This window comes from Pygocentrus nattereri, chromosome 2 (assembly GCF_015220715.1).
Source record: "Pygocentrus nattereri isolate fPygNat1 chromosome 2, fPygNat1.pri, whole genome shotgun sequence".
Lineage (NCBI taxonomy): Eukaryota > Metazoa > Chordata > Actinopteri > Characiformes > Serrasalmidae > Pygocentrus > Pygocentrus nattereri.
Genome location: NC_051212.1, coordinates 49,925,553 through 49,942,293, shown reverse-complemented (window position 1 = coordinate 49,942,293; position 16,741 = coordinate 49,925,553). Strand labels below are relative to the sequence as shown.

General features: G+C 41.4%; 1 protein-coding gene across 1 annotated transcript in view; it reads left to right on the top strand.

Annotated features, from left to right (window-relative positions):
- clstn2 (calsyntenin 2) overlaps positions 1-16,741 on the top strand; it is a 398,921-nt gene that overhangs the window by 278,468 nt on the left and 103,712 nt on the right. Inside the window, exons 5-6 of the mRNA XM_017723092.2 lie at positions 2,663-2,812; positions 14,033-14,218. Coding sequence (XP_017578581.1) covers positions 2,663-2,812; positions 14,033-14,218 — 336 coding nt within the window. The remainder of the gene's footprint in view (positions 1-2,662; positions 2,813-14,032; positions 14,219-16,741) is intronic.

Here is a 16,741-nt window from a genome sequence, read left to right as displayed (position 1 = left end):
GTGTTTTATATCCTCAGTTGTTTTTGTAAATGCTTGCAAGCTGTGTATCAATGTGGTCTTATATGCATTTTATACAATTACCAAATAAATCAGTATATCTCTAATAACGTTTTCCCCTAATATCGCCTAGTGACATCTTATGTACCAAAAATGCCAACCTTCGTCGGTACATTATCATTTTCTAACATGTTTTTATTCCTTAAAATTAAACACGTTAAATTTTTTTTTTCCACTCTACCTTTAAGACTGGTGTATGTAAATGAGTTCTGCTCTGATTGGCTGTCTTGTATTGTGTCGCACTACAAAAGCAGTCTGGGTGCTCCTTGTGACTTCAACAGAAATGATCTAAAACTGCTGTGGGCTAAGTAGGCAAGAATATGCAAATGTTAATTTTTGTAGCATCACTAAAACAGTAAATACAAAACAGGATGTTTAGCTTCCACCTATGGAATGTAAAAGGCTGATAAAGTGAATTGTATGCTTTTAAATGTTAACAGTGCTTACATAATATGTCAAACTCTTATTTTAAAAATCGGTAAAAACCTTCAGGTAAATTATCTCTTCAACTTAAGAAAAGCACTTTACAAATGATCTGTGATCGCTCACTACTGCCTTCAGTTTCCGATATTACCTAAATATTGTCCGATTTTACAAGTGAAGCGATAGATCAGCTCTGATACATACACAAACATACACAGACACTTGCTCACACCTACTTGCTCCAGAAGTGTTTTTCCCCTTTTTTCTCAGAGGCCTACATTAGCAGCTCGGTTGCTGTGATGAGCGCAGCGCAGGTTCCGCCAGCTCGGTGCAGGTGACCTCTATTCCTCACTCCTGTCTCCTTGACAGCATGGCTGGGGCTCATTGAAATGCAGCCAGGCGGGTAAAAATAACCATGAGCCAACAGACGTGGGAGGGCATGGAATCACTGGCTGTTACCTGCAGCCTGGGCTGAACTCCGTCACCATGGAGCTATGTCCCAGCTGCCAGAAGCGCCCAGACAATTGCCCGCGCCAAAATGGACTTGTTTAGAGTTATTAGAGCTGCAGTTGCTTCCTTTGCTATTGAGATGCACCTCGAGTGGGACTGCTAAAACAACACCGAGACTTCGGAACGCAAATAGCACCCAAAAAAGCTGTTTTTGCCTAGGTTACTCTTGGTAGGAACATTGAACTACAAAACGATTTCTGTGTTATATATAAACTTCCGCTACTAAAGGGAAGTAGTATTCAGTTCAAACGTTTGGAATCACTTGGCATTTTCGTAAATTTGTCATTTGAAATACAATAATAACTTACAGTGCTGTGCAGAAGTCAGAGACCACCCTTCATTCAGTACAATTGCATTCAAAATGGGAAATACATACAAGCTAATTATGCCAAGGGGCGTCTCCTCTACTGGTTCCCTTTCACCTGCTGGCTCACTTGACTGTCTGGAAACTCCAGTTCCCATGATTCAGTGGGAGCTCACATGACTCCCCCAACATCACTAGCAACCAATAGACATTCATTCCATTCTCTCTGGATGTCCCTTTTATTTTGGTTACCGTGCTATCTGGTATCGATGCTGGCAAACCACCTGACAATATCTAAAGAGAATTCACTGCCGTGAGGAATGGAAAAATTGAAAGAAAAACAAGCAAAAAATCAGGAGTTTATTGGGGAATACTTGGGAATTCAACCAGTTCTGACACTGGCCTTTGAAGGTGTGGAAAAACATTTCCAGTTTTTGAACCCTTTTCTAATACAGTCCTTTTTACAGCTTTGTAGAAATGGTTTGGAACCTTTTGAAGCTGTGGAAGCTGCTGGCACCTTTAAACTATAATTCCAAATTTTTCAATGGTAGTTTATATGGTGCGCTTTAGTAGGGGAACTGTTCAGTAAATGACCAGGATTGGAAAGCACTGTTACACCTTCCTGCCAAAGCGTGCCTCATTCAATTCAGTATTTTAGTGACTAGGTAAAAGGCAGACATGCTACCCCTATTGACTTACTGCTGAATGGACCAGGAGTCACCATAATTACACCTCCATGCACAACATGTTTTAGATCTATGCTATTAGGCCTGAATGACTTTCTACTTCCTGCTTTTAATGGATTACTGGAAGATACCTGGACATATGGCTCATCTGTCCTCCATTTCCTCCCTGGGCTTTTGCTGTACGCTTATGTTTATACTAATGGACTTTTATGCCTATTGATTTAGGGACTTCTTAAAAACTGCTGCCTTATATTTCCATTCACTAACCACTTCATGATGGCAATTCACATTTCAGACGTACCATATAGGTGTATGATTACAGACTGTGGCTCATCTGTTATCATGCACCCCCTACCTAATCCATCATTGTTCAGTCAAGAGTGGAACAGTGCGTGGAAAACACACGGGCTATAGTCTGTACACATTAGATGTTTCTTAATATAGCTGCCAACGAGTGTAAGCAGTCAGACATTGAACATTTTACACTTTTATCATTCTTATACAACGAAAATGGATGAATTGTAAGGTTGAATAGTGATTTTGTCCTACTAGATGTCACAAAGTGAACAGGTGTGGGATGTATTATTACATTACATTACACATAACCACCACTTCCTTGACATTCATTCATCTTATCAGTCTTCATTTTCCCTCACCACTTATGTGTTTCTTCTTCCTGAAGGTAATATCCGCAACACTGAGCGTCTGAGCTTTGACAAGCAGCAGCACTACAAGATCATGGTGACGGCTTATGACTGCGGCCAGAAGAGGGCGACGGAAAGCGTGCCTGTCCATATCGACGTCAAACCCGTGTGCAAGCCCGGCTGGCAGGGTCAGTGGCTTCCCCTCTCATTACTTCTGTTAGAACACTATCTCTTGCTGCAAAGGTTTCTTTGGGAACTTGCTGGTAAACACAAGCATCTCATTAATCGATGGAAAAAAGCAGATATGATTGCATGTTATATCAGGCCCTCAGTGGAACGCTATGCTATATGTGCTATATCAGGCCCCCACAGTAGCAATAACCTCCCTTGAATATGATCTGGTAGGGTGTTTACATGGTCCACTTTATGTAGTAAAAGCAGGCTTCGGACAATCTAGGTCAGGGCTGGTGCGTGTATATGTTGGGGTTGAAAAATACTACCAATGGCGCTACTACACTGTAATGGAAAACTGTAATAATAGTGACAGCATCACCAACAAAAAACATGGTTATTAAAGGACAGTTTTAACAGTCTTGATTTTATATAGTGCACGCTGCTGGGTGTGCCCAGACCTTGTGTTAGACCATGTCCAAACTCCTACAGGGAGACGAGGCACTACTAAGGGGTAATTAAGGCTGAGCATTAACAGCATGCTGCTTTGTGCTCGGTCTTGAGTTCATGCTGCTATGTCCATGTCTCAGACTAAGCTGGTAATTTAGATTAGTTCCTCTCTTGAGTACTGGTTTCCTGAGTATCTCCTAGCATAAGTATTTAAAAAAAAAAAAAATAAGATAAGCTTTGAGTTCTCTTTTGGTGACTGCATTCCCCTTTAGCTTTCTGAAACTGTAGTTTGAAGATGCTGCTCTAGTGTTTCTTTGTTTTGGCCTTAACCTCCTCTCTTTTGTCAACTCTCCTGCAAAACTGTTAACAGCTTTAGCGATAGCTTGGCAGCAAAGCTCTTGCCACCACGTCACGAGGTTGCAAGTTCAAGTCTTACTCGGTGTGACCTTGTTTTTTCTTTTTTTCTACGCTCTCGAGTCTGTACTGCATCTACAAAAACATCCAGTTTATGCCACTGCTTTGATTCACAGCTTTGATTCACAGCAAAATGGGACATTGAACACTTGATGACCTGACATTCCACTGAGCGCTGTGTTACACTGCCAATTAAATAGAGCAGCTCCATTGAACAATGGAATATCTGGTTTACCATTGACCACCTACCACATCCACAGCACAGTTTAGTGTTTTACCCTGCTCATTTACATTTATGCATTTGCCAACACTCTTATCCAGTGTGACTTACAATTTTGTGGTAGGCAAATGTAACATTGGATGTCTTGCCCTCTTGCTCCCTTGTTACCCGATTGGGGAGTTGAACCCCTGTCTGTTGCATGGCAAGCAACATTCTTACCCACTATGCTCAAACAAACCAATTAAACCTGAGAATTAACTGCTGACTGAAGTCAGCTGTGTTTGAGCTGCAAATTCACCAAACTTTGTTGGAATCCAGACCTCCAGGACTGAAGTTCTCCACCCCTGGTGATACACCTGCTGATATTGATTTACTTAGACAAGAAGCCGTGAAGTGTCCCATTCTGCCAAAGATGGGTGAGGCTATCACTCGCTGTAGAATTACTAAGAATAAATTATACATCAGCTTGCTTCCCCCACAACTTGCCTCCGACAGGTGATGCACTTCCAGGGCAGTCTAATTACCTACACCGCTCATGATCTCATGCTCCGCCATTGTCTGCAGCAGGCACCTTTCATGATCTTAACTAGAGAGATTGATGACTCTGAACCCTGTCCTCTACTACTCTATCTCTCACTCTTCTTTACTTCTGCTCAAGCAGGAGGACATGCTTAGCACGACTCACCACAGGCGCGCACTGATCTCGCAGCCATCTACTCAATTACTGGTCACCATTCACTGACACTTCGTTATCCATCGCTCTTGTTCATAACAGGGTAGCTCTAAAGTCAGTGCTAGTGCACTGCAATACATTAATGACTTGATTTGGCATGAAAAAAGATTATTAGCGCTATTTTGACCAAAAATATTACATTGGTTATGTCACATGCTTGTCTTCATTCTTCAAGCTTATATGGAAAATCTCTACATCAGTATTGCAATACTGTATACAAGTGTATACTGTATAGAATTACTGTATTATATTATATGCAATATAAGGTCAATACGGCAGTAAATAATACCAAACTATATGTTGCGTAGTCCTACTGTGTAGCCTAGCTGCCAGCAGCAGAAGTGAGTTTTGTTGTGCATGTTAGTTTGGGTTAAGTTTAAGTTTTGTTGTACGTGTTTAGGTTACATTTCTGCGTTTTTGCTTTTGGTTAAGTTTTGTTGTACATGCTAGAGTGGGTTCATTTTCTGTGTTGTACATGTTAGTTTGGATTGTACATGTTAGGATTACGTATGAGGTTTGTTGTTTATTTTAGTTTGGGTTTTGTTGTAAGTGATAGTTTGTGTTAAGTACTGGATTTTTTGTTTATGCTATTTTGGAATCAAATGTTTTGTGCACTAGTTTGGGTAACATTTAGGTTTTGTTGTTTTTTATTTGGGTTGAAATGTCATTTTTGTTGGATATATTTGGGTTAAATTTGGATGTTGTTGTATGCGTTAGTTTGGGAAATTGTGTTTTTTTTTCTCTTTTCTCTCAACATATCATATTGGTTTAAATATGGGCTTTGCCGTATATACTTGCTTAGTCTAAATGTGGGTGTTGTACGTGTTAGTTTGGGTTAAGTTTGAGTTAAGTCAAGAAAGGCCTGGGTTCGATTCCCGGCCAGGCGACCAGGGTCCTTTCTGTGTTGAGTTTGCATGTTCTCCCCGTGTCTGCATGGGTTTCCTCCCACAGTCCAAAGACATGCAGTTAGACCAATTGGACATGTTAAATTGCCCCTGTGTGTGAGTGAACGTATATGTCTGTCCTGCGATGGACTGGTGACCTGTCCAGGGTGTATCCTACCTTCTACCCGATGACAGCTGGGATAGGCTCCAGCACCCCCTGCGACCCTGAGGGAGAAGCGGCTTAGAAGGTGTGTGTGTGTGTGTGTGTGTGTGTGTGTGTGTGTGTGTGTGTGTGTGTGTGTATTTGGGTCAAGTTTGGGTTTTGTTGTACATGTTAGTTTGGTTCAATTTTTTTTTTTTTTGTTGTAGATTCTAGTTTGGGTTAAATTGTACATTTTGACCTTCGATTAGGTTTTATTTATTTATTTATTTGTTATAATCAAGTTATGTTGTACATGTTAGTTTGGTTAAAGTGGAATAGGCACACCTGGACTTCAACAAGTAAAAAAAAGTCAACATCTGGCTTAATTTACCCCATTTGTTTTATTTCTCCCAATCCACTTTATTTCAGTGATCCATTCAAAGATGGCCCTCATATAGTGGCTATACTGTGGATACTCCAGGCCCAGTTTGTGTTTACATCTGTACACTATGAACACACATTTTCCCCTTATACTGTTTAAATAAAGGGTCTAAACCTGCTACATGGACTGTCTGGTTTACCTTAAAAGACAGTCTCCATTCTACAGCAGATGTTGCAACTTATATATAACCAGAGGTTCTTAGAAAATGGACAGGGATGCCCATCGTCCCCTATTTAAAAAAAAAAGTCTAGAATAAATGATCACGTCTTCAGCTTCAGTACAATTTAAAAAAAGAGAGACTGCAAGCCAGAAGTCCTTTTGTAAAATATCCCTCTGGCATGATATACAGTAGTTCACCATAATGAGTAATAGGTCACAAGCTGTCGAAGGTGACAGTGTTTTCCATCGGGTTCAAACAGCAAGTAAATTTTATTACTTCAGTGCGCACAACACAGTTTGTACATTCAAGGTAAACAGTCACATAATATAAAAGGTTCCTCTGTACTTTGTTTGCAAGCCAAATCAGCCAGGGAAACTGTTTTTTTAAGTGCTGCGTTCTCACAGTGTCCTTCCAAACGAGCAGCCTCCATGTGGCTGCTCCCTTTCCAAGTGCATGTCACTTGAACTCCTCTGCAGTCATGGACTCTGCAGTTTCAGCAATTAGAAAGGTGCCATTCTGCCAGTTTGTTGAGAGAAGCCACTACGTGGAGAGATGGATTTAGCTCTGTTATTACCTGGAGAGAGTGAGCGAGCGGAAGAGAGACGGTTGCTTGCAGAGGAGGGGGTTGGCTTATCCTACAAAAGGGCAGCTCCCTCTCGGAGCAACCCGAAATGTCACCCTCAAGCGCATTAACTGCAAATCTTGTAAATCCGTAACCCTTGGCAATACATGTGTCACACTCGCGCCTTGGCTGTGTTGTAGCACACCAAGCATGTCCTCCCTTTCTGTGGGTCGTAATTCAACTGCTTCCCACACAACGGCCAAGTTCGGGTATGGAAACACAAACTAACAACTTCTCTTGGCTTTCCTCAGGGTTTTTGGGGAGCCGCTCTCGTCTGCGTGTGTGATAGTTCCGTAAAAGTGTGTTGACAGGTGCTGGCAGGCTCCTAGGCACAGTAGAATAAGCAGTCATTGCCTCGTAGATTGCATGGCCCGACTTGTCAGTCACACGGGTATGGCACTGAGGTGGAAACGCAGAGTGAGTGACGGCAATGACAAACCAGGACGAGGTGAGCGAGACATGGCAGGGCTTTCTCGCTCCGACGCTTCCCGCTAGCATGGGCGTGTAATCGGCCCAGCCTTTTTTCTTTCTCTCTCCGTGGTCAATCCCCATCTGTCAGTGTTGATCACTCCATCTATTCCATCCCTCCCTCCCCTGTCACCAGACATCCTCCCCCCTTGTCCTTCCAGGAAGAGTAACATTTCACTATCCAGGTTCAGAACCCATGCAGAGCTGCCTCTCCTCATCCGGTCTGCTGTATACATCCTTTGAAAATCAACATTTGACTCAATGCATTCATTTTTTCCTTTCTGTAACGTAATGGAATATATTTCAATGGAAATGCCGAAGATTTATGGCTAATGCTCCTGTGCACTCCATTAAATTCAGTGGAATGGCTGCTGATTTCCATCCCTCTAGACTTTAAACCAGTCCCACTCTATTTCCTGGACTAGTGGACAGGTACTGCATCAGTTGCTCAAATGACCACCCTCAAATGCTGCTACGGTCCTCGTCATCACAGGTTTTTACGTGAACCATAAATGAATTTAATACCGGAATGTGTAGGATTTCAATTTACCGGAATTGCTGAGTTTTTGTGCAGTCAAATCCTGGTATCCTGGATAATGTATACGTATGCATGGGTTATACCTACTATTGCTCCCCGTGCACTGATTACACATTGTCTTATAACTCATTTTAGAGTGCAGCAATATGTGAAATTGACTTTATGTAGCTTAAAGCATTTGTACTTGTTTCTGAACTTTGATGTTTCACTCTATCAAACAAACAATTCCGACAAAACGATCCTCTGACAAACCCTGATGTAGCATTCTTACTTCCGTTTGATTACACCTCCAGGAACAGGCAGTGATATTTCTTTCGAGTCATTCACAGGCTGATTACACCCACCATATCCCGGAGGACATTGACCTTGTAATTAGCATTGTGCCTGCGATTACTTCGTGCCGCTTTCTCGAGGTTTTGTCATCCTGCAGGGGAGTTGCTACGAGCAGGGATGAGAGGAGCCAGGCCACCTCATTTCCTGTCGTCTGTCAGAGTGGGCCATGGGGTTGCCTTGTGCATGACCCCTCTCTTCCTGCCACATCCCCAGACTGCCCTCAGCTTCATTATTTTGACAGGTGTGGCGGAGACACATGGGCCATCGCCTTTTTTCACTTTATCTTATTAAGCCCCGTGGTGCTCTGACACCACTCATTACATTTATGGCATTTATGAATAAGCTATGAATGCTTAATCTTGCATTTCACCCTGGAGCTTGCCAGATGCTTTAACTGTTGAACCAAATGATTCTGACCTCCTGGCTTTGCCGGTCACGAAGGATTTCTCCATTTCCCAGTGGAGTAGCCAAACCTACAGACACGTATTTTTCCGTCCCCATGAACATCACGGTACCTTGTGTGGAATCTTTATTGCTGCTATTCCCACTTGTGCATTTTATTGCTTATGGATGGGCAGTTATTCCCACAGCTCTGGACACTCTAGACCAATCCATCTCCATTTCATATTTATTTCAGTTCAATTCAGTTCAGCGGTCAGTTTCTCAGTCTACATGATGTAAAAGGGCTGCCTGAGATGCTCCAATATGACCATCCCTACCAGACAAAAAAGGGGGCAGTTGAAGCCTATTCTGCTCTATTGTCTTACCATTTCATCCAAGATAGAGGTGATGAAAAATGTAGAAGGGTATTCATGGGGGAAAACAGATCCAGAGAATATCTCTGAGCTGAAGAAAATACAAAACGGTGAATGCACTGAATGATAAACAAATAACGAGTATGAAGGCCACTGACCTGCAGCTTCATCTTGAGTTTGTGAGACGGAGACGTACAGCAGATGTTTTTAACAATTGTGTGTGACCTGGCTTTTCCTTTTTTCAAGAGAACAATATCAGATGTTCCTGATGTTTTTCAAAATAAGAGTTCGGTGACACTTCATGACTGACCATGAGCTAATGACGTAATTTGAGTTTATCATTAATTAATATAACATTACTTTCCATGTATGTGTTAGTGCACATTTCCTGGCACCACCCCTTTCTTCTCTGCTCCCATGAAGCCCTGCCTTATCATTGTTTCCACTTGCTGTATGTGTACTTTCTTACCTATGCTTTCCCAGGTGGTTGCTATGTTTATATCTTCGCATTTACGGAAACTAGAAATGCTAGACCAACTCTAGTCTGCTAGTATTGTCGACTTCTTTCCCTCAATAAATGCACCACACACACTTCCATACATTTTCATCAACATTGTTATTGGTATTATATCTAGAATGATGGTTTTTGAAATATTTTGGTGGTCGTGGATTCCACCGCAGCCATTAAGCGCACTGCTGTTGCATTTTTTGTTGCATTTAATGAGGTAGGCGCATCACAATGACATCACATCACTTTTTCATTCTACAGTGGAAACGACTGCCCTACCGTGGTATTACAAACTTCCATTTTTCATGTAATTTAATGAACCTCCTGTAAAACAAACCTCACCTGTAACTGAGATCAGCAAAAACGTCTCTCATTCTGCAGTGATATTTATTCATGCTGGAACAAGCTGTGCCACAATGCAGAGGTTTACATTCATTTGAAAGACCATTCGCACCAGGTAGAGGAGAAAAACATCACCTGTTTTTTCCCCTTCGCTGTTTATGGCAGCAGCATGATGAAATACTATTTGTTTCTCCAGATGTTGACTGATAACGTCGAAATAATGGCTTCCTTTTTAGATTTTGACTGTATTGACTGTTCAAATCAAACTGGAATGTGAAACTCAAGCTACATGTTGATTCACTCTTCAGTCAAGCTGCCAGGAAGTTAACTCAGAGACTGAGTAAGAACGCCATGCTTAATGCTAAGACTAAAACTGCCGTTCTCAATCAATATAACCTTTCGTTTCCAAACTTGGATGTCAGTCTACAGTTTTTAATAGTTCATTGTCGTTCTCCTGCAGCTTGTAGCGGCTTAGATACTTAGATGCTCCAAATAATGACTCTATTATTATAGAAACACTACAGAACAAAGGGCTACATGCAGTAAATGCAGTGCGGGCTAACATACATAGCAAGAATGCTAACCAGCACCGTAGCTAATCTAGCTAAAGTTTCAGTAAGTTACACATCACATTCACTTAAATGTATGTAAACATCTCCTAGATTTGCTATCGACCTAGCTGTGCCAATTAATATTAAGTGGCTCTAATAACTATGTAGTTACACATGAATAACGCATGCAACAGCACTGTAACTACTGATGACTCAGCCAGTGTTACAGATGGATTACAGAAGGATAGCCTGTGTAATTAAACATGTGTATCAGCTTCAGCTTCATGTATAGCTCAGTGGTACAGCATTTGACTGCAGATCAATAGGTCCCCAAGTCTGGGCGCCCCCTTGCTTGAAAACCTTAGAATTGACATTTGCTCGAAAAGCAAAAGCAGGGGCGGTCATGGGCTGGAGGTTAGGGAAGCAGTCTTGTGACCGGAAGGTCACTGGTTAGATCCCCAGAGCTGACAGTACATGACTGAGGTGTTCTTGAGCAAGGCACTTGACCCCCAACTGCTCCCCGGGCGCTGCGGATAGGGCCGCCCATGGCTCCAGGCAAGTGTGCTCACTGCCCCCTAGTTTTTGTGCCCTCATTAGTATGTATTTGGTGTTTCTCTTCACGGGTGGGTTGAATACGGAGGTGAAATTTCCCCGTTGTGGGACTAATAAGGATCTCTTAATCTAATGTAATTACACAAGTGTGTCTTTTTGATACATTACAGATCAGAATTGTTTTCCAGCAGTAAAAGTATGTTTTACATAATTACTGTGGAATAACTGTTATAACAAGGTAACCAACCCAGTCACATCACATTGATTAATATTGTTCTGTACTCTTTTTTTACAGGAACTTTCCTGTAGTGCAGTGTTAGTTACACTTTAAAATAAGTTCATGTGTAGTTGTTATGTAGTTACTGTGTAATAATGAAGTGGTAATAATGTAGTTACTGTGTAATAATGAAGTGGTAATCTAGACATTGCTGTGGGTTTAATTAATGCAGCACATTTAATTAATGGTATAAAAGTGTTAAGATAAGGGGACGTCTGCTGTTCTGTCTCATTACAGACTGGTTTAAAGCTGAAACTGGTCACAGTGTCACAGCACTAGCAGCATAAATGCTAGCTAAATGTTAGGAAAGCTGGCAGATGCAGTGTAAATAATGCCTTAATGTCAGTTATTACAAACTTTTACTGCTGGAAAGAAAATCTTAGGGAAAAATGCTGTTCCAGTCTAATTACACATGTTATTACATGTGTTATTACTCTTGTGTAATTACATGAGTGAATAGGCTATTACAACTACTAAGATACACGAGGTAAAACTGAAGCTGATACACATGTAATTGCATAAGGTGAACTTTTGTAATCATCTGTGACTGACTAAATCATTAGTAGTTACATTGTTGTTGCATATGTTATTCATGTGTAATTACACAGTTGTATGAGACTCAATATAAAATGGGACCAAGCTAGCTGTCAGACATTCTTGCTTTACTAACTACATGCATGAAGCACTTCACTTCTTCAGACTGAAGCCTTTTCTGTAATGGAAAGCTAGTTATTTGAAGCCCAGAGTCTGAGAAGTTCTTAGCAGGCTTTTAGTCCTGCAGCTTATAATGAGGCGAAACGAAAATTCTGTATGAAAATGAAAGACTCAAGGTTTGATTTCCACCCAGTAGATTGAGACTTTAATCACAGCTGCATGAGCATCTCTGGATCCAGAGTTGCTGTCAAAAGATGTCATGTAAAACACAAACGTATACAAAAGCAGAAAAGCCTTAATGTTGATCTGCATCCTAGGCAATGAGCAATGGAGCAGGTGGGATACATGCGTCCCACTTTTATTAGAAACTGGAAGGGGAGCAAACATTTTTATTCAAATGAAAATCCAGAAATGGTTCTGCTGGAAACAACTGCCCTACCGTGGTATTACAAAGTTCCATGGTTCATGTAATTTAATGAACCTCCTGTAAAACAAACCTCACCTGTAACTGAGATCAGCGAAAACGTCTCTCATTCTGCAGTGATATTTATTCATGCTGGAACAAGCTGTGCCACAATGCAGAAGTTTACATTCATTTGAAAGACCATTCGCACCAGGTAGAGGAGAAAAACATCACCTGTTTTTTCCCCTTCGCTGTTTATGGCAGCAGCATGATGAAAGAATCTATTTGTTTCTCCAGATTTTGAGCGATAATGTCGAAATAATGGCTTATTTTCTAGAGATTTTGGCTGTTTTGACAAAATAATAGCTTGTTATCTCAAAGTTATGACTGCAGAGTGTCTTACATGGATAAACACAACAGCAAAAAAGGCACCTTAACTGCGAGGTACCCGTCTGCGACAGTGTTTGCCAGGTGGAGTAGGTGTGGAGGGGATCTGTGTGTTCCATATCACACATCCCTAAAAGGATTAGTCTAAAGAAACTAGCACTTATTTCGCTTCTTATTGGAGGAGGGCGACAGGGAGAAAACATCCACCAGGTTTAATCTTCCTACTCAGCCCATGTGAACATTAGCAATGTTAGCAAGTACCTTAAATGGGACAACTAACAACATTATATTTTTACTTTAAAGTGAACTACTCACCCATATATAGTGATGAAGGGAACTCCTCATATACTATATATATATATAGTATTTGCACAAACCAGGTTTGTGGCTACAGTTACCTTGGGACATACATTCTAATGGTTAACAGTGGACATCCCGGTGGTTGGGATAGTGTAGTGGGTAACACCTCTGCCTTCTACACTGTAGACTGGGGTTCAATCCCCACCTGGGCAAACACCCTCCACTACACCAATAAGAGTCCTTGGGCAAGACTCCTAACACCGCCTTGGCCTACCTGTGTAAAACGATCAAATTGTAAGTCGCTCTGGATAAGAGCGTCAGCCAAATGCTATAAATGTAAATGACATGATAAAGTAAAGGGGGGAAGGGAAGAAATTTAGGACCGTGCCTCAAGGTAAGTCATTAACATTTGCCAGAACTTGTACATTTTCCGATTTAAGTTGTAGGTCAGTTGCTCTAATGGAAGCACTGATGTAACTTTGGACAACCAGAGACCAACAGATGGAACCTGAGGAGTTGACCACAAAAGAAAAATACATTTCTTGGCCAAAGATACTAATATAAAAAAAAAAAAACAGGTGCTTTGTTTTATGGCTGAGCACAGAGTCCATATCAAAGTTTAAGAGGAACAAAGAACGAGAAAAGACCAGGTGAACCAGTATTTTTTTTCAAGTTCATGGTGGATCCCCTTCCAATAAAATTGTCTGTACATGTGACCAAAAACATGTGTACCTCTTTCCTGTTCACGTTTGATCTTTAAAGTTTTGTAGCAAACCTCAGTGATAACGATGTAGAGGATGGTACATGTGCCAGTGAAATAATACGAGTGGATTCCTTTTAAATTGCAAATGCGAGCAAAACTGTCCTACTGCCCCAACATTCACTCTCCAGTCGGATTTATTCAAACTCTTTTTTGATTGGTTACCTTCTAAAAAAAAGTGACACATGACAAACACATTTTGGTACTTTCCCACTTTTATTCAAAATCAGGCACCCATGGTACAGATTAACTTGAATGGGCCTATCATGCTCAAACTCCTATCTGTAGGAAGTTATTTACCTATGTAAGCTTTAGACAACTTCTGTTTTTCTCCCCATGCAGGTTGGAATAAGCGAGTGGATTATGAGCCTGGGACAGGAAGTAAGCAGCTATTTCCCAAGATGCACCTGGAGACGTGTGATGGCCCGCTGTCATCAGTGCGGGCTATGGTGGAGCTGCAGACCAGCCACATTGGGAAAGGCTGTGACAGAGAGACGTACTCCGAGAAATCCCTGCAGAAACTCTGTGGTGAGTTTGCAGGGACTGTGGAAACGGTGTGTGGCACTAGAAGGCTCTGCGTGCAGCAAACAAAGCTAGGATGAAGTAAAATGAAGACAGTGAAGTCAGGGCTTTTTGTCACTTAGCCCTGCTGTAGAGGAAAGACCTGCTAAAATTCTTTAGAGATTTGTAGGCGCTCCTCCAGAGTGAAAGTGGTTGCTTGGAAAGAGTGATTTTTTTTTTATGAGCTCTCAAAGCTCTCCAGTTCGATTTATCCATCTTCTTGATGAGCACATGATGAGCTTTCCGCTTAGTTGTTGCTTTTGTTAGTTTGCTACTCATTGATTTATCTATAAGTCTCCTCTGAGCACTCGCCATTGTAGTCTGCTGAAGGAATTAAAGGCATGATATTAAAAGCTATTTAAAGAATGTATTTAAGCAAGAACTTTAATGTCTGAAATTTTGCTCTGAACCTAAATACAGCCAGAGAATTTTCTGTTCAAACCCACCAAAATTCTGTTTGAACCTGACTGACCCAAACCACTTCAAATGTTGAGACCGAACCTGACCTGAGCTTTGACAAAATTCCTTCTCAATCTGATGTGATCTACACAACATCATCGGATTTTGAGTCTGAACCTGGTCAGAACGCGACAAAATTGTGTCTGAACTTTAAATGACATGAACCACACGAACCAAACTCAACCCATGTACAACAAAACTCTGCTCAAACCCGTCCTAAACTTTCCTGTGTACGAGAAGTCTTTCTTGAGTTGATCTGAACCACAAAGTTTTGAGTCCGAAACCCAAGTACAGCCAAATTCTGTCCAAAACTGAGCAACCCGAACCACTTCAAGTTTTGAGTGTGAACATGTCCTGAGACTGAGAAAATTATGCCTGGGCCCAACTCCGTCCAAACCACATAATTAAGCACTCCAAAACTAACCTGGGTGCAAATAAATTCTGACTCAACCCAACTCAAACCAAGTTTTGGGCTGGACCTGAGCTGAGCTTATCAAACCTCTGCCTGAAGCAGACCCAGCCCGAATCATATCAAGTTTTGAGTCTGAACGCAACCCAAGGCCAACAAAATTCTCTCCAAACCCAAAGCGACCTGAACCATATCATCATATTTTGAGTCTAAAACTGACCCAAGTATATCAAAAGTCTGTCTGAACATGACCAACCCAAACCACACTATCAAGTTTTCAGTCCAACACTGACCCAAGTGCAACAAAATTCTCACTAAGCCCAACTTCGTTTTGGGCCGGACCCGAGCTGAGCTTGTCAAAATTCTGTATGAACCAGACCCATCAGTTTTGAGGCTGAATACGACCAAAGCTCAACAAAATTCTGTCCCACCCCGACTCAAACAACATGATCAACTTTTGTGCCCAAACCCTACCCTAGTCCAACAAAATTCTGTCCAAACCCAAAGCAACCTGGACTACATCAAGTTTTGAGTCTGAAACGGACCCAGGTATATCAAAATCTGTCCAAACCCATCTGACCCTAATCATACTATCGCAGTTTTCACCCTGAAACTGACCCATGTACATCAAAAGTCTGTCTGAACATGACTGTCCCAAATTATCAACCACATTATGAAGTTTTGAGTCCAAACCCTGTCCAAGCCCATCAAAATTCTACCCAAACCAACCCAAACCACATCATGAACTTTTGAGTCCAAAACTGACCCAATTACAAAAAAGAAGTCTGTCCAAACATGATTGACCCAAATAATCACCCACATCATGTAGTTTTTAGTACAAACTCTATCCAAGCCCATCAGAATTCTGTCCAAACCCAAACCAACCCAAATAATATTCTGAAGTCTTTTGAAGTCCAAAACTGACCCGAGTGCAACAAATGTATGTATGTAATGACCCAAACCACATCATCAAGTTTTGAGTCCAGACTCAACCCAACTTGATAGAATTTCATCCAAACTCAGCACAACCTGAACACAGGATTCGGGTTTAATTATATAGCACATCAACACGTCTTTAACATGTTTTTAACACAGTATTTCTGACTTTTTAGATACGTTTAGATGTGAAAACCATCCTATAATTACACAAATAAGAAAAAAATGAAAGTACTGCCTGTGGTAACCAAGCATATACAACAGACTATAGATTAAAGATGATGGATTCTAGATTTGTATTATATAAGTGCTTCTAACACTCCACCATCTACAATCAAACACTTGAGAAGTGGTGGCAAAAGAAGCCTTGTTATGTTCTCAGCCCTCTTCTATACGTTCCATGTAATTTCATGGTTGCGCCCTTTCAGCCCTTCTTCTCTCCACAGTGGAACTCTAAAGCCTCTGATTTCCTGTTCCCCACGGTCTGGCCCTCTGGATAACCCCTGTCAGTTTAATGAAAGAGCCCTTGAGATTGAGGCGATATGAAGTCAGAGCTTTTCATATCGTATAAATCATTGTTATGGGAGATAAATGAAAGCGGGATGAGTTAAGGGCCTGAATAATGTCCGAGGTTGGCAGGCATTAAGCTGCTTTTTTTTCCCCCCCGGCATCTCTCATTTCCACCC